Below are 19,028 nucleotides of genomic sequence, written 5' to 3' on the forward strand. Positions count from 1 at the left end.
TGATGATGATGATGATGATGATTGATGTTATGTTAAGCACCAAAGTTATGAGATAAAGTGCTTAATAGAAAAGGGGAATAAGGGACAACGAACCACAGAGTACTCACCAACCGAGGTTGATGATGATGATGATGTTAAGCACCAAAGTTATGAGATAAAGTGCTTAATAGAAAAGGGGAATAAGGGACAACGAACCACAGAGTACTCACCATGTTCACCGAGGTTGGGCGAGTCGGTATTGGTAAGCTGCACGTCGTCCAGTGCACTCGAGTCGAGCGATACCGAATCGACTTCGCTCACACGGCGTTCGAATCTGTCCGGATAGTCATCAGTTTGGTCATTCCTCACATGGTTCACGGATTCCGCAGGGTCTTTTAGACCACAGCAACAGAAGACATCAAATCGGTTGGCCTGGTTTTTTGAAAACACACAACAAACAGAACAGGGCAAAGTAGGGTTGGTCACCGTGAACGCTGAAAATCGGTACAAACAGGTAACTTTTTAAAACAGCCCAGCAATGAATTATTAGCGCCAATCGTATTGGCTGTAACACCTTTTGGATGTGTATAACTGCCTACCACCTGAAAACAGCACTAGGACTGAGATACTGCCAGGCCTAGACAGAAGCAGCCGAAATGCAGAGGTTGGGTTCGAACCACAGATTTTTCCGCTCCGCTCTCTCAAACTCAACAGGATGATTGGAAACATCATTTGGAAAGCGTGTGGAGGTGATCGATAAAACAGCCTATGCAAAAAGGTTTGTGTTATATCTGCTGATTCGCCAATGTGAGGTATCTGCTGCTGACCCGCTTCAGTGCCTAGTGCCGGAGAAAAAAGACTCACAGAAGGAAACTCAACAGCCGTATTCCGAAAAAGCGAGTGCGAGAGCGCGAGTGCAAAAGTACAACTTTCTCAAGCTATTTATTGGAAGGACACTGTCTGAACTTGGTCCAATGCTGACGCACGCGGTCTGGCTTTGGTACGAGGCTGTGACGAGCTGCATATTGCGGGGCCATTGCCTGATCAACGCTGACTCGTGCTGTCTGGGTTTGATACAAGGCTGTGGAGGGGGCGTTGTCTGTCTAGTCAACATCTGGCGGAGCTAAGAGACTGCGGGAATTCAGCGGTTGCTCTCAGGAATGTGACCTTGCTGATAGTTTGATAAACAACGGGTGAAACGACCGCTGGACAACGTGTCGTCTTTGCCACACAATCAACGAAGTGAATCAGTTACCAGCCCAATTTCAAGGCAAACGGAGAACCAAAAAGGGTGAGAGTTCGTTTTCGAAAAAGTTTGGTGACAATCGGTAGATTTATTGCTGGGCAACGTTTCGCTTTTGACCCAAACGCTTCGTCAGGCCAAGCGACTGGGTTCCGAGGTTGGTCGAGATTTGAGGCGGAGGGAGAACCAATCAGCTAAGTCAACCTAAATCTCTGTTGGGTGTCGGCCGAGGGAATTTTAGTGTGTTAGAGTGGTTGAACAAGTGCTGGGTCGGTGGGGAAACCTACATGTGTTTGGGTTCAGCCTAGGATCTAGTTCTTCTGGTTCGGTTCATTTGACGGCCCTCTTGGACGTCGTTTGAACTTTCTGTCCGTGTGTGTGGATGAGCTAGTGCTAAGAAAGTTGCGTAAGAGGGATGCTGTGACCTTTCGTCGGGTTGGGATTCCCACCCCCACCCCCGGGTTTGCTAATGATTCTACGTGGACTGAGAACCACACAGTCACGTGCCAACTCGGCTTATCTAAGACCGCTTTCCATACTCTCGCTAGCTCCACACCCTCGATTCTATTCACGCTGTGATGCTTAGTAATTTCAACAGACTCGGCTATCAGCCGCTGTGGTGTGAATCGCAGTCCCCGTCTTAAAACTTCCACATTCCCCAGATCTATTCTATGTCCCGTGTCTAAGGCATGTACCGCCATCACTGAGTCTTTGAACAGCGTTTGGTATTCTTCTACATTCCTTGTGGTTTGTTAATCCTTCTTTTATGTTCACCACTTCTGGTGTGCAATTCCCTGGCAGTTTGTCCTTAGCGCAATCGTTGCAGTTAATTTTATACACACAGTCCCTAGTCCTTTCAACCGGCAGGGGAACTTTCAATTGCCCCCAACTAGCAGATCAAGACAGAGCTGCATGTTGGGGAAGAGTTATTTACTATCCTATGCTAAGGCAATGATCTCAAAGCAAGAAATTGGTTAATTAGTTGTCCCATCTGACAGGTAACGTGTAGTCTAACTCATCGACGAACAGTCCGTAATAGTTGCGGCGAAACCGAATTCTACGAACTTCACCTGCGTTTGCTCAGTAGTCGCCATTGGGTAGTGAACAATATATTGAATTGGACGTGGGCAGATAGTATAGAGAGGCAGAATGTGAGTCTATAAGAAATTAACCGTAAATCTTGAGGAGAACTAAGGAAAAGCTTACAGCTAGATTAGACCTTGGGCAGTTAGCAACACAGGATGGCACACGAAGGGCAGTGTGCTTTCGGACAAGTTTAACGGGAAAAATGTTGTTCAGTTCAAAGTGAGACAAACCCAGAAATGAATGTGAACAAATCATCTACAGAAAAACGGTTGAGGCAAGTCGACTTTTGTAAACATAGAACCAGTACAGTCTTGAAACTTGAGCAGTCACCGGAAGGGGTAATGAATTAGCCTGAGGAATAGGGAAACAAATAATTACGCAGCCACGTAATTAACAGGTTCTTATAGCTAATGAGACGTCCGGAACATGGAGCAGGGGAAAGATTCATTGAGATAGGGCTTGGAGACTTGTTCTTCCGATTCAGGGCACTGAACATTTTCTACTCGGGTACCGTTGGTCTATGTGGGTCACTAGACGTTGGGACAGTTGGGTTGTGGGGAATAGGTGGATGTTTGTCGAGAGAGAACAACCGAGTAATTGGGTAATAGCAACTCACCGCACGTCTCCGGGCGTCCAGTGTGAACAGAGCGACGAAGGCGAACAGTTGAAGGAGCAAATTGAACAAAATTGCAACGCCCGCATACAGAGCGAACACCCGCACGGCAGGCATGCTGGTGAGTGAGCCTGCATGGCAAGTCGATGAGGACAACGGAAGAGAAACAAACAGCCGGTAAATCGGAATAAGTATGAATGAAGTTCAGACAGAGGTAAACGATGCTATGAGATTCCGACCCCCCCCCCCAACGACAATGAGTGTAGTAAGTTCCTCGATGACCGACAAAGGTCTTGATTTCACACAGCAATTAAAAGTGAGATCAAAACTGTTGAGTGGAATCCCACACAAAAACCGCTTACAGTTAGGTGCTGCTAAGATAAAGAAGCCTAATCCGTGAATGACCGGCCAGAAGGTTGGGTCACTTGCTGGTCCAGCATAAAGACAAGCTCTGATTGACGGAATGTGTGGGCTTGTAGCTACCCTGTCACCCACACACTTGACTGTTCAGCTCACAGTCGCTCACTGGATCACGAGGCTGATCTTTTTTCATACTCACAAACCACGTCACATCAAGCTGACTCATCGGACATCGATTGTCTGTATCGTCTAGTTAGCGTAGCAACTACTCATGTGCTGACGGGCCCAAGTACACGCAAACGGACCTACACATACGGAAACCGAACACAGTCAACACGCAGGGAGCAGGAAGTCAACCGCTCTCCACAAATCCACGGACAATTATGGAACAGATGTAGCGGCCAAACTGCGGAGAAAACATGTTCCCGCCATCCGGACTTTCAGCAAGGGACTCTCTCATACGATAAGTTCCTTTTTTTGACTTGCTCCCATTTTCGCATTGTATTTATTTTCATACGTGTTGCAACCCACCACTGTCAAACTTGCTAAAAGCTTTTATTAGTGCATACACCTTTTGTTTTGTATTATGGTCATCATCAACAGTGCACTATCAGACTCAACAGCCAATCATTATTCCGTATCCGCAGAAAGACGATTACCAATGGCGCATCCAGAAGGCGTTGGAATATTGTCGCTGCACATACTTTAAATACGGCGCGCGGTGCATGTGTTTTTTTGATCCGTGGTCTTGGAAGTTTAACACGCTGGGTGCATATTTGTTGGTTCTTCTCCTGAAAACGCTAGCTTCGAAGGTTCAGACCGACAACTGAGCTGAAGCATCTCCGTTATTAAAAAAAACCTGAGCATTCGGATAACTAATTTGCCTGCAATCTAGTCGTGTGCATACTATCGAACCAATCCGAGTGAGGCCATGCAATCACGTGACGGTCAGTGCACGATCCGAATGGACATTCAACCGACCAATCACCGATCAATTCAGTGGATTATGGACACAGCTGATCAGTCTGAACGACAACATAAAGGCGATTGGTTGATTGGTCCCACGACGAATAGTCGGTGTGCACATGAATGATGTTTACGAAATAGTGGTTGGAGGCGGAGGGTACGGACAACAACAGTTCTACACGTTACATGTGTTGAAAACGGTCGATAGATAAGAAGGTGCGTGTAGGTAAGGTGGAACACACATGCGATGCAACACGATGATTTATGCTGCGGCAAACATGGCAGCTTGATGCCGAAACCAGCTGGAGCAGAATGCTCCATCATCAGGTCTGGCAGATTCTCACTTTGAAGTCAAAAAAGACAAACAGAACCGTCACTTCATCATCATCATCATCGACAGCATGACATCGGTGTTCAACACCGATGCCTCACTGCCGTACAACCATCATTTTATTTGAAAGCCTTATTGTACAGAAAAGAGTAAAGGTGGATGGGGAGGGGAATTAGTGCTAGCTTACCACAATCATTCCGTGGTGCCTACACCTTCAGACATTCACTCAAGCGATCTGGATAGAAACTGACAACAAGAACGCCACTGACATCGGTTGGCAGCCATATCTTGTAGTGTTTCCGACCAGGCACACTGAGGATCACGCGGTCCCCATCCTAGAAGGTGAGTAGCACCGACAGCACAATGGAAGTACCCGTTGCACAACCGAAAACGCGCTTTCTAACCGCCTCGTTACGGATTCGCCGACACCAACCCACACGAGCTATGGTTCTGAGAGAACGACTGTTGAACACCTGAGGACGTCTCAGTTACGCTGTTCGAATAGACCAAGTCTCACAGCCATACAACAAAACAACCCGTACTGTAGCTTGATACACACGTCCCTTCAGATTCAGGGATAAACCATTCTGACGCCATAGGTGTCTCAAGTTAGCAAACGCGGCCCGAGCCTTGCAGATTTGTGCATTCACCTCATCTGTTAAACTACAATCAGAACTAATACAACTTCCAAGATACGCAAAACGCTCCACAACTTTCAGTACCCCTCCCTGGTTTGTAAGTGGCGTGTTCAGTGACTGCACATCCACCAGCATGACCTTACACTTAGAGGAAGTATCCCGTTGGTTAGGTTCGAAAAGGTAGAACAAAATATGAGCACTAGAACGTTAACTTGAGGGTAATTCATCGACAGTCCAGGGAAAATATTGCACGAGGCAATATGGCCGAAACGTTTCTTCAAGCGAGGCAAAACCAACCACTTCGCCAGTTCATTCATTCACTTGCCACCAACAGCACAACAGCAGTGTTCAATAATGATGCTTCGCTGCCCACCTCGGTGCTCTGGCCACAAAGAACTAGCAAACGATGATTCGACATCCTGGATACATTGATCGATGTCCCGGTTACACAACCGAACACTCATTTTCCACGTGTCTCATTGCGAATCCGCCGACAATAACGTACAAAAACTGAGGTTCTCAGACATCGGTTGTCGAAAACCTGAAGACGTCCCAGTTCCACTGCCAGAAGAGGCCAAGTCTAGCAGCCATACAACAAAATAACCTGATGCACAGGTCCCTTGAGATTCGGGAATATGCCGCTTTGACAATATCGATGTCTCAAACTAACAAACGCGACCTGGGCCTTAAAGATTGATGTATTGACTACCACGATAGGTAAAGCGCTCCACAAATTTTATGCGTCTCTATGTAGATTGTACGCGGTGTCTCTGGTGAGTGTATATCCAGGAACGTGGTCCTAAACCTTGAGGGAGTAACTTTGGCGAGCTGGTCAGAAACACATTTACTATGGGGGAACGATGTCTACCTATTCTAGATTTCTTCAGCAGCTGTTTGAACCACAGGGTGCTGAAAACCTTCCGGTGTTCGAGATGAGCACGATGTCGTCTGCATATTTCAGATCGACAAGGTTTTCATTACGGGGTTTTGGATCACGAAACTAAATGGGAATAGAGAAATTGGGCATTCCTGAAGGACACCGTCTTGTGTACGGAAGGTTTTGGAGGGCTCTTCGTATACCCTCACACGTCCGGAAGTCTGAGAATACAAAGAACGTACTATGTTCCTTGGTGGGCAAGCGTGTCAAAAAGAAAACACCGGTCAACCGAGTCAAATGCGCCTTGGAAATCCAAGAATACCAAAATAAGTGGGTCGTTTATACGTAGGACGTTGTTCCAATACCTGGCAGGTCGCTTTTGTTAGTTTGAGACATCGATATTGTCAAAGCGGCATATCCCTGACACTCAAAGGGCTGCGCATCAGGTTTTGTTGTATAGCTGCTGGCTTTGGCCTCTCCCGGCAGTGGAACTAAGACGCCTTCAGGTTTTTGACACCCGATGTCTGAGAACCACAGCTTCTGTTCGTTATTGTCGGCGGATCTGCAATGAGACAATTGGGGAATGAGAGTTCGGTCGGCCAATGTGACACCTACCATGCCAGAATCCCAGTGAACTACTTTCGAGTCCATAATTCACGGATTACGACGAAGGACAAGTGACGCGAACAAACTTGTTACGACTCGAGTGAAACTAGCCTCTCCGTGACTATGACACTCACTACAGATCTCCATTTCGAAAATAGGTGCTTTTAGCACAAAGAAAACTACTCACAAGGTTGCTAAAAACTCTTCGACAGCCCACGACCAGTTTCGCCCTTCTTGGGGCTCATCAGGTAGGCGCAGTCCCCGAGTTTCCGTCAACCTTATGTTCTACTTGAACTATTAGCAGTTGCCCACAGGACAGCTTTTACCTCCTAGATGACAGTAAGCAGATCGATCAGCCATTAGGGCAAAGACGATTCGGAATGCGGCCTGCAACAAAGGACAAGTGTACACAACACATGGTTGGTCATTCTGCCCAAACCCCAACCGGTCTCTCAGTTGACTGTGTGACTAGCCGGAACAAACAGCTGACCAATGAGCCAGTGTTCCAGTTACAATGGCAAAAGTATACGAAGGAAAGGAGCAGCGTCCACGCAAGGACTGACGATCAATCGTAACATACGACCTCAATCACTGGTTTTGTTTCTATCTGAGTGACACTACACGGAGGTGAGGTGCTTCCAGTTCGATACTGCGAGAGAAAAAACAACTTTCGGGGCACTTCTTAAGTGGACTTTGTAAAGAGGGAGTCGAGGATTCACCAGAAAAATTGAAACAGTCAGAAAAACGTCTTTCCGAAAAAAGGCAAAGGGGGTGAGATACTGGGAGGCATCCCAGGTCTGGAAAAAAGCTGTCGACCTCTCTGAGTGGTTCAACGACTTTCGAACCAAGTCGAGTGTTGATACCTCCGAATGAGTTCATACGTTTGGAACGCACCAAGTTGAAACCATACGTTTGAGCAGATACAAAAACCACTCACCGTGGTATTGATCGAACCGACGAACGGCACCGGGTGCAATTAGGGTCGCACACGCGAGCAGCGTGTGCTGAAGGTTACTAAATTTAGAACTGACGTGTACACCCTAATGCTCACACAAGATTGAGGGTGCGGGGGGTTGTGCAGATCACAAAGATGGTGAATACTGATAAACGCTACCCACATTATTGCAGCTGGTGTTGAAGGATGTCAGAACTCTTTATGAGCGTTTGTGGCATCGAGAAGGATGGATTTCTTTGTTAGTAGCGGTTACAGGGTGAGTTCTCAGACGAATTCTGCCGAGTTTTTGGTCTCCCTCATAACTAGGTCAACAAGATCGACTCCCTTGCGTTTGGAAACGTTGCTTACCACGATGGGAAAACTAAGGTTGCTTGAGAGGACACCAAAAACCGTAAGTTTCGATGAAAAAAAGTAGCTTACCAAAGAAAAACGCCACCGACTCCGTCAAACTAGACAGCAGCAAAGACGGTCCAACGCGACCCAGGGTACGAGACATCCGGGCTTCAACCAAGCCTTTGATCGTCGGAGCCATTTCACTCGTGGATGCGATGACAACATCTTCACTTACAACAGGTTGTCCGTTGTGACGAACGCCTGACCGGTTCAGACGAACAGAACTGACCCGAAGCGCTTCGATTCGCAACAGCTTGTCTGCATCTAGCTCGTCAAATTCGAAATCATGAACTAGAATGAAGATGTTGTCCACTCCGACAGCTAAGACCAAAAACGGGATCACCTCGATGATGATCAGCGTCGCGGGTTTTCCCGCGTAGCTCCACAGGCCAACTGAGGCCACAACCGAGAGGATGACGATGAGGACGCCGCCAAGACCCAGAGTGACTCGAAGATCCACCTGGTCGATAACAGCCAAAAAGCCAAGTAGAAAGTGACAAACACAATCCACCTTCGACAGAAAAGACTGACTGCGATGAGCCGGAAGTCATCACGATGAGGAACTAGGAACCTGGATACGTTGAAGCCTGCAAAGGACTAATCCATTCTACAAGCTAGCTAGATTCTAACATTTTAGATGCAAAATGACCGTAGAGGAGGTCAAGACAGGCTTCTCAAAGAAATTAGCAGGCAGAACGGGACCCAGTCTCTAGCCAAAATAGGAGGTACGGCACATGCTACAGCAAAAGCGTTTGGAAGTGTACCGAAATGTTAGTGACTCGGATCCGTTAATTGGTGGCTGACCTTGGTGGTTGATTTGCAAACGTGGCCGTCGTCAACAGGAGATACTCAAAGAACCAATCGAATGCAAGGAGTATGGAGCACAACGCAACACGATTCGAAGCGAACCAATGGGACTCTAAGAGAGAGGTGTGTTTCAGTTAACCGATCACTGCAATAGATATCAACTGGTCTCTGAAAACCACATAAACTTAGGTAAGTGAGGAGGAATTACCCAACAAGCGGTGTACTGATGACGTCACCTCGATTAGTAACGAAACGTTCGCAAGCTAATTGCCAAGCTCGGTGAACAGATGAACGGCTATCTGCTTTAACGGTGTTGCCCCCGGCGGTGTAGAAAATAGGCGAAAAGGTGAAGAAATCTGTCAAAATCTACGTATGAAACAAGCAATAGCAATCGTGATACAACAGAGAGAGCTCCCTCAGGAAAGTTCACTTTCAGTTGGCTATTTCTGATTGGTCAGAAAAGGCCTCTGTGCTTGAGGTCGTCCGACTGAGACAAAACAGCTGATTTAAAAGGGTCATGTGATCCATCCATCTATGCTCATCTGGCGAGGATGGTTGACATTTTATGTGTTAACTCTTAGCAGTTACGTGTCATCCAGCAAATATGAAATTATACAAACGGAGCAGCCAGGCGACTACAGACAGAAAGCCGAGTTACCTCCTGAAGTTAATGGAACAAGAAACACCGAATCGGAGGGTCAACATGCAAGGAAGTGTACTGCTGAAATTCACGTCGAAGGATAACCTGAAAATGGACCCTTCCAAGAAGATTGCTCCTTCGGAGGGCGGCAACTGTACCAGGAGTCGAAGCTTCTTAGCCTTGCGTGACAAAGGTCCAATGGACAAGAACGAGGTAACTGAAAACGGAAGACTTACAAAAACCGTCCGACAACTTCGGTAGGATGCCAAGAAAATGCTGACGTAGACGAACATGACCAGGTAACTGATCCCCACGGTAAAAACATCAGCATCTGACTGGCGGTTGATCTCATCCTCGACAGACCGCTACAAGGGGGGGAAGTAGGGTATGAGTAAAAACACCATGGGGTGAGCCGAGAAAATAATCGAGTCGGGTGAACTTGTTGACCAGACAACAACATCAATGGGTCACCACAATGGACTGAAACTGGTGTTAAGTGGGATATGCCTAATGGGAAGTGGGGGGATCGCTTGGGCACAGAACCATATCGATGGATAGCCACCGTGCAACTCGAAGGAAGCACGGACTCTGAGATATTCTCGGTGGGAGCAGTTAACCAGTCCTAACGTATCTCGAGCTCATGGCCGGAGCGCCCCTCCAACGCCACAGGATGTAACACGGTGAGCTGACGGGCCTGGAGGTATAGTATAACTTGCTCCAGTTGCCTCTAGCAGTGAAGTAAAGATGTCTAACCTTGAAAATCCTGCACGCCACGAGCTGGACTGGAGCCAGTGTGCAACGGGTACTTTCATCGGAGGATGTGTCCAGAACCAGAAGCTGCGTTGGTTGGGATATGTGTTGCGTATGCCGAACCATCGTTTGCCGAAGAGAGTGCTGTTTTCCATGCCCAACTCAGAGTGGCATAAACAGAGAGGTGGCCAACCCATGACCTGGCAGAGGAGTATGAAGGAGATCACGAAACCCTTGCGTGCTGTTGGTGCTACTCGCCTTCCGGGATGGGAACCGCGTAATCCTCACTGTGCCTGGTTGGAGACACTAGAAGATACGGCCGCCAACCGATGTCAGTGTTCATCCAGATTGCCTGATTGAATGTCTGGAGGTGTAGGCACCTCGGAGTGATTGTGGTAAGTTAGCACCAACTCCCTTACCCTTCCACCTTTACTCTTTTCTTTACAATAAGGCTTTCAAATAAATCATGGTTGCACGGCAGTGAAGCATCGGTGTTGAATACTGATGTCATGCTGTCGATGGGCAGCAGAGTTCCCAAAGACGAACAGGGTAGCACCAACGACACCATGGATATGAGAACATTGGCAGCCTTGAGGAATCTTCTTGCTGCCTTCACATTCCAAGTGTAGCGGACAGCGCGACCTTCACTTCGTCTCACTTCCCAGCAATACGACTTTCGCGGGCAATTTCCAGTTGCCTAGTGACCGGCTGAAAGCCTCCGGTACGAGGGCAGACATGGAGGGATTACAGAACTACTGTGACGACTGCTACTCAAAAATCAATTGCAAGCGTTAGGCCACCTCGTTAGGACGACCTGATTGGTTTGTTTTTTCAAGGTCATACCAGAATGTAAGGGACGTGGTATTCCTAGCCAGACACAGACCGACGGCTATCCTATCAAATAGGAATAGTGAGAATATAGTGATAATATGAACATAAAAGCATTCTCAGAGCTTGTGATAGCGAGCGGGAAAGAATCTAGCAGTCCACGGAAAAGTGCTGTATCGTACAGAGACAGTCATGATCACTATCATCGTTGACAGCAACAGCACAGGGGGACACTGGCGCCTGGTCTAGATCCGGGGGGTGCCCAAACCCCCAACACTCAACCAGACAATCTGGATAGAAAAACGAACAGCATGGATTGATACCAGCCAACCGCCATATCGCTGAGTGTCTCGGTCAACCACAAACGCTGTTAGGTGGACCCCATCCTGGAGGGCAAACGTCACCAACAACATCCAAACTTTTGGTAACATCATTAATTTCCATCTACCATGTCAAGTTCTGTCCAACTCTAGGTTTCTCCCCCTCCCAATTAGACAAGGAAAACAGTGCTCCTCTGGGTAGCCAGTAACTCGGCATGCGTAGCACATGACTGCAGTTCGCAATGATCGATACATTCTCTGAGTAAAGTAACATCTGTTTCCGTCCCCCGGCTGCCAAATTGGGAAAGCCGGTGGTTCCAGCCAAATGCAACTCCGAAATCCCATCGATCAGGTGTCTCCAAAACCTCCCGTTACAAAATAGATGGTACTGAAACATGTGCGCACATCAAGTCAGGGTTATTAATATACCTGAGCTACGTCTTGCTTGAACACGCGACAGCCAGGAAAGCAGTTGATAGACCTATGATTTGTAACTGACCCGCGCGAGTTTACTGACCGGCAGGTCCGTGGTTCGAACCCGACCTCTCCCTATAGACTTCCCCTGTCTAGGCTTGGGCAACTTAGCAGTACCCTAGCCCTCGGGTGGTATGGCAGTTAGGCACCGAAATGGTTCTAGAGTTGGACAATTTGTCACCAACGATTCGGCAGCGTGAAGAAACAAGCAATCAAAGAAGAAAATACTCCCATGCGTGAACATGTCGCTCGAAACAAACAGCACACATATGAGGAATAGAAAAAGGGAGCAAAATGTCAAAAATAGATGGGTTTACGATAAACAAAAAAACTGACACACGCTCGCCACTGAGAGCCGTTCTGCACCAAGCACCAATTTTTCAGTTCCCGCCTTCAATGCGCAGCTATCTACCCCACCTCTCTAAATCATCGGTGAACGTAACCGTGGCAGCTACAACCATTGTGCGACAAGTACGCGGTTTCTTCCAGATGATAATGACGATTTAAGCCAAGCCCCCCAGATATGGAGCTTCAATGACCTGACCGAGAACAGTCCATCTTTCATGCATCCATGCCAAGTAATTTACTGATTTCTTAGACATTTTGGTCCACTCTCCGACCCGGTTCAGCTGCGAAAACAGCGCTCTGAAGAAGCCACTGTGTTGTCATCTGCAGTACATGCCCTATCATCCGCTTCGTCACAGCTTGGCTTTACTCACCCGCTGCCGTGAGATGTTTCATCGGAAGCTATGGTATAACATCGCGATGTCATTCTTCAGCTCACATCCGTATAGGTGTGTTGAACGAGTAGACGCGTTGCGCACTCAACCTTCCAAGGAGAGGATGACACCGCGCCGACATCAGAGGTGGCTGAAACTGACTAGATGTCACAACGCACAAAAAAAGGCTGTGTCCGGTCATATACGCTCACTCAGGTGGCGTGGGTAATGACCAATTGGAGCATCAGTTCTCAGCACGCCATTCGACACCCACATCACCTCTAAAAAAACTTACCTCAGCTTGGTAAAACACTTCGACGAGATCCTCATTCTCTTTTGCCCATTTTTTCACTCGCTTGAGGAATTCCGCTTCCCAAGTCTCTGCTTTCCGGACGAAATCGGATCGAGGATTCGGATGATTATTCACCACAAATGTCAGAACAACAGATGTCGATCCATTGTAGAAAGTACCTGAAAGAAAGGGACAAGAAAGTGACTGATTAGACAGAATTCTACTTCACTAATTTGCACCTCAAAAGGCTGAACATCGGCAAAACGATGCAGCTGAACGGGGTACCTGCGACTAAGCCAGACAAAATCACAGGTGGAACCGATAAATAATTGAGGTAAATAAGAATCGTTCAGCTAAAACAACCTTTCGGTGCCCAGCAGCCATGCCACCCGAAGGTTGCACGAAGGCTGGGATACTTTCAGTTTGTCCAAGCCAAGACAGGGTAAGTCGAGATGCAGAGGTCGGGTTCGAACCAGGGACCTTCCCGTCAGTAAGTTCAACCACTGAACAATCTCGAGCTTGGATTTCCTAACTGCGAATACGTATCTGGCCCGTTTCGTGCAGTCGTTTCTATATTGACCCTTCTTAGCCTTGTTAAGACAGCCTTCAACCCTGGGGTGATTCCTAAAACGAACGTAGTACGAACGTTCAGACGTATGGAAGTGCAATGATGTTATCCCCGTTCGGTCGGTCCAACTCATCTACACTGACAGCGTGTTGGTGAACGTAGTACGCGACACTCATCTGCAGGTGGACCGATCAGTGATTATGCCGTGACTGTTCGGTGGAAATGCCCTTTCACGTCGCGAAACTCTGTCGTTTTATCGCTGCTTAAAACTGTACAGTCGAGCATACACGAATCGGGGGTTTCCCCATTCAACTTGAATCCTGCTCAGTGAAATCGACCAGTTGAACAATACTAGTGTAACGGTGATACTACTGATGGGAGGCATGCGAGTAGTTTGTTTTCTTCTTGTAAATTCGCTTTTCGTCTCTTGAAAAGGGAGATTTATTGCGGAATTTGTGGAGTCGCTTGGTAGCACTTGCTTGGATTTGAGCAACAGTCAATGAATATCCAGGAAAGTTCTGGAAGACGTGTTGAAGGAGAAGGTGGATATTCAGTTCTGTAAATAAAATGCATATGAGAGTTTTGCTTCCCTGTCCAATAGTCTGTAACTGATCAGTTGGCTTTTTCTAATAAACAACTCCGCAACGAAGGCCTTCTTCCTTTTACTAGTACAGTGTACCAAAACCAGTTCGACCATGTCTGGAGAATTTGACTCGCGTCACCTGTGAGTAGCACGTCAGTGATATCAGCTCATTTCCACACAGGCATTTTCAGGGTTCACCTCTCAATTCAATTCAACTTCAGTTGATCAGATAAAATCCATACACTGTAGGTACATCGGTTCCACCTGGAATACTTTGGATCAACGGAAAGTGGAACAGCGTAAGGGATACAACCAAGGATTGTAGGCGATAACATGTTCAGTTTGTTCGGAAATCGGGTAACTATGCACTGGAGACCAAGATAGAAGAGCGTCACTGACTGCGCGATTGGGCCATTTCCACCAATGTCACTAATCACCGGGGTCCCCATCCATGGAGACGGCAGTTGCCCACCCGACTTAGATTACCGGTCAGTGTATTCATACTTGGTTACCGGGCCATACACTGTCCACCCATCGATCGCTTCCACTCAGCACCGGACTGGGTGGCAGACGGCATGCAGAGTATATTTTCAAACCAGCGTAACCTATGAAGTCCGAGTAACTCGTCCATTTTCCTAAAACCGGTGGTGTACCTCAGGATTGCGAATCAGATGTCCCTATCAGACACCGACGGTGAAACACAGAGAGCTTCCGTAAGTCCTCTGTACGTGGAGGCCACGTTTCCGGTCCGTAAAGCAGGATGGATCGAACTATCCTTGACAGACAAGAACTCAAATAGGCGCCATATGTGTCCGAGATCAGCAAAAGCTGGCCATTGCGATTCAACAAGTAATCTCGTCTATAGCTAGTCCATTGGAATCTAGACAACTTTCCAGGTAAAGAAATTTACAAACCACATCGATTGACCAGTCTACAAACATGAGGTATGCGTTCGGTCCCACCCAGTGAGAAATTTACACTTTGCACGTGTGTGGGTTCAAGTAGAACATAAGGTTGACGGAAACTCGGGGGCTACGCCTACCTGATGCTCCCCAAGAGGGGCAAACCCGGTCGTGGGCTGTCGAGGAGTTTTCAGCAACCTTGTGAGTAGTTTCCTTTATCAGAATATACCACGATATCTCGAATATCGTGCCAACTGAATTATGGGGCGATCTGTGTGCAGCACATTCGGTTGTAGAATATCATAAACGAGAGATTCAGTTGAGTCTTTCGTGAAAACCAAATTGGTTTGCGAATGAGTGTATTTCTCGAAAAGAGTCCACTGGAACTTACACAACTTCCCAGGCAAAGAAATTTACCCACCACATCGATTGACTGGTTTACAAACATGTAGTTTACGTTCGGTCCCACCCAGTCGGAAAGTTACACATTGCACGTGTGAAGCGAATATTAAATCGTGCGGCAGAATTACTGAGATCATTGAAAATGGTTCCTCTTTCTGAAGGAACAGAACGAGAGCGAGCAACGTCATCCGCATACCCGATTTCCGTGAGAGAACGTCCCGGGAGCATTTCGACTCCCGAGGTTTCAGAGGCAAGCACAGAAAGTTCAAGCAGCAAACCAGGGGGAAATGTGAGAGCGGATGGCCTTGTCTTACACCACTGAATGTGGTGAACTCAGGCGAGGGCTTGGCGTATACTTCTGGTTTGCTTCACCTCTAAAGCGAACCAGTGTGTCTCGTTCGGAATCGTCAAACCCCGAGATATCCTGCTTCTGGCATCCTCATATTTCTAACACGCCAGGTCTGCTTCCTCAGGAACTAATGTGGTACCGAGGAAGTGAGTAAACAACGTTTTAGCTCTGATCTGTCAATGATTACGATATTGATATTCAAACATGGCATCGTGATATCAAGACATCAATACGCGGTCGTTCCGTTTGGCGGAAACCGAATGTCATAGTGCCAGGAAAAGGTCGTTACGCAGGCGATGTGCAAAAGCCACGGGGAGCATGGGTTTTCATGCAAGTAGTATGGAACGATTCCTTAAGAATCATGGACAACCTATCACAGGTTTTGTCTTGTTTTCGGCTGAGCGTAACTGTGGGAAAAATCAAGTTTGGCCGTAAGCTACCAATCACGGTCGGAGGTTCAACGATCTCCTTCGCACCGTTCTGCGGCACGAAGCGGCTGCCTCAAGATTCCACTGTGAGTGGACTGTGACAACTGCTCAAAAACCAAAAACCACTTCAGGGGGGGTCGTCTGATGATGAGGGCCCCATCAACTCCCCAGTTTCGCCGAATCTGTCATTCTTAAAAATTTAAATAACAGTCTCCATCTTGTTTGTTGGTCTGTTCACCATGCTTGACAATTGGATCGGAAACGTTCCATCACTGATCGAGGTGACGTACGGGGTTGAGCCTTCATCCCATACGTCAATCGATCCAAGCCACGGTAACACGATAATGACCTCGTCGCATCTGGGCTGACTAGCAAAAATAAAAATGTGCCACGTGAACCGCTTGAAAACAAACCCACTAATTTGCTCCACGTTCTCTCGCTGAATTTTACTTATAATTGAAACAATACTGACGCGCAGAGTGCTGTCTGAACGAGATGAGGTAACCCGCAGAACACCTAGGGGACGAATGACATCAGTGGGCAGCAAGCCGCTTTGGCAGTCAACAAGAAATTCCACTTGTGAAATTCGATAAATACACACAAACTGAAACTGATACGCGTCACTAACAAATCACGCAAACAAATTTTCAGATCAATCCGAAAGAATCACGAGAGTTGCATCGCGTGATTGGTGTGAAGCAAATGACTGGTAGAAGCTGTAGGGCAGTCGAAGACAACGAAAAATAGGATAATGGTGCCCTGGATGATTGATTTTGTTATTTCCAACTACCGATGCAACAGATGGGGGGTTCTTTGATACAGATAAAAGTGGATATCACTGATGAACTGGCATCGGTCACAAGGTCGAATCAAATTGAAGGCTTCGACCACTAAGGCTTAGCTGAAGATCTAGTCAGAAGACAAAGCTATAGTTTGGAGGCGGGGGCGAGATGGCTCAGTGGTAAGAGCGCGAATTCACTGACCGAAGGGTCCATGGTTCAAAACCGACAACGGCATCTCGACTTCCACTGTGTGGGCTTGGGCAACCTGGCGGTCTCCTAGTCCTCGTGCTTCCTTCGGGTGGTATGGCAGTTAGGCACAGGAAGGATGTTACAGCTGAACGATTCGATTCCAGTTCGGGGATCTGGCTGAACCTCTAGCCAGTTGACTTGTGGGAGCAGGCGCACCAGCTGACAGACTAAGATTTGTTCTACCAAACACGAGTGTTTCATGGAGTTGCGAAGCAGGAGAGTGACCTTCAGCACTGTAGACGCGCACTCGGTTACCGCATTAAATCACTGACAGGCATGTAGACTTTTCGACCGAACATTTACCTTCTTGCAGTAGGACGGCGTTAGCCCCTGTGAGCTTATAAATAGCAAGCGTGAAACCAAGGACACAAGCAGGCCAGCGGTTCAATAAAAACCGCCAGGGTTACGAACAGACTAAACGACGAATAGACACCAAGTCGTTCAGCTGCAACACCCTTCCGGTGCCTGGCTGCCATGCCGCCTGAAGGAAGTAGGAGGGCTGGGATACTGCCAAGCCTTGACGGAGGAAAGCAGAAGTCGGGTTCGAACCACGGACCTTCCGGCCAGTAATAAATTCGCGCTCTAACCGGACAGAACACTGTATAAACCAGAGTTAGTGTGTTAAATAATCGAAGTTGAAAGATTTCGGAATGGAAACTTGGTTTAAGACTGATGATAAATTAGTCAACTAACCATTGAATCCACCGAAAGCCAGAGCGGGTAGGATAGGCATACCGGAGGCACCGAGACAACTCACGGAAGTGTTGGGGAAGGAACCTCCAATCGAGACCGGAGAGTGTGCGCAAAACATCATATGGTCCATATAGTCCGCCACAACTACGCCCCATTCTTCCATCTGAAATGGAGCAGTTAAAAGAAGCATCGTGATAACCAGTGCAATTCACGAGTGAACGCTAGCGAAGTGAGGGCGAGTCTCCTTCGTCTACGCCACAGTAACCCACTCACCGGATCAAGCAAAAGTCCAGCGGAGGACTTGCTATTCATGTGTGTATGCGGTTGGAGTAGTATGATATCTATTCAGAACCGTCTATTTCTTATGTTTCGCGCCACTGTGTAGCACTGGAACCGTACCGATGAATGATGCAGCATTAGAAATAGCGTTAGGACCAATATAGTCGGTCGAATTCGTCTTTCCAGTTGCTTCTCTCATGTGGAATATTATGTCTTAAGTAAAAACATGGTTTAGAATGGGAACGGAGGAAATTTCCTCTTAGCATACTAAAACTGTTGCCATGCAAAACAAGGTTGAGTTCGTCGTCCAAGAGGGCAAAACAATCACCCCGATCAAGTGGATTATAGTGCTGTTCGGAAGCCAGCCATCCCTAATACCCGAACATCAAACCATTTGGACGGATGTGTCACGAGCAGGCTATGGACCAATCGAAGATACCTTTGACTCGACGCTTCTCATCCCCTCCCGGAGATTCTGGCACGACCTCGTGGAACACTCTGTGGCTACCCTATAAATGAAGTTGTAATAATTTTCCTTTGTCTCCATAAAGGGCTGTATAGAGCTACCGTGCCTAGTGGGTGGAGCAGGAAGCCAAGAACCGATACGACTGTTCACCAAGTCACAACAAGTGCAAAACTCTTTGACGAGATAGCTTAGCGGTTAAGGCACGCGCTTACCGATCACAAAGTCCGTAGTTCAAACCCAACCTCGAAACCTCGACTGCTCTATACTACTATACCGGAAAGAACCATTCATCAACTCTGGTCCGCACCAGTTTACAGATGACTTCTCACGTTTGCAACAGTGAATCTTTGGTCACCCGCGTGCGCACCCGCGGTTTTTGCGCATGAATGATCGTTTATCTACAACACCCTGGCTGATCCACCCGAAAGTGTGACAACTCTTACCCCCGCT

At 47.5% G+C, this 19,028-nt stretch overlaps 1 protein-coding gene across 1 annotated transcript in view; it reads right to left on the reverse strand.

Moving 5' to 3' along the window:
- The window catches only part of T265_09470 (hypothetical protein), a gene marked incomplete at both ends in the record, with an annotated part of 62,229 nt that overhangs the window by 16,728 nt on the left and 26,473 nt on the right, over positions 1-19,028 (reverse strand). Inside the window, 6 exons of the mRNA XM_009175545.1 lie at positions 210-411; positions 2,925-3,052; positions 8,075-8,507; positions 9,731-9,859; positions 12,881-13,056; positions 17,834-17,996. Coding sequence (XP_009173809.1) covers positions 210-411; positions 2,925-3,052; positions 8,075-8,507; positions 9,731-9,859; positions 12,881-13,056; positions 17,834-17,996 — 1,231 coding nt within the window. The remainder of the gene's footprint in view (positions 1-209; positions 412-2,924; positions 3,053-8,074; positions 8,508-9,730; positions 9,860-12,880; positions 13,057-17,833; positions 17,997-19,028) is intronic.

This window comes from Opisthorchis viverrini, assembly GCF_000715545.1.
Source record: "Opisthorchis viverrini unplaced genomic scaffold opera_v5_275, whole genome shotgun sequence".
NCBI lineage: Eukaryota > Metazoa > Platyhelminthes > Trematoda > Opisthorchiida > Opisthorchiidae > Opisthorchis > Opisthorchis viverrini.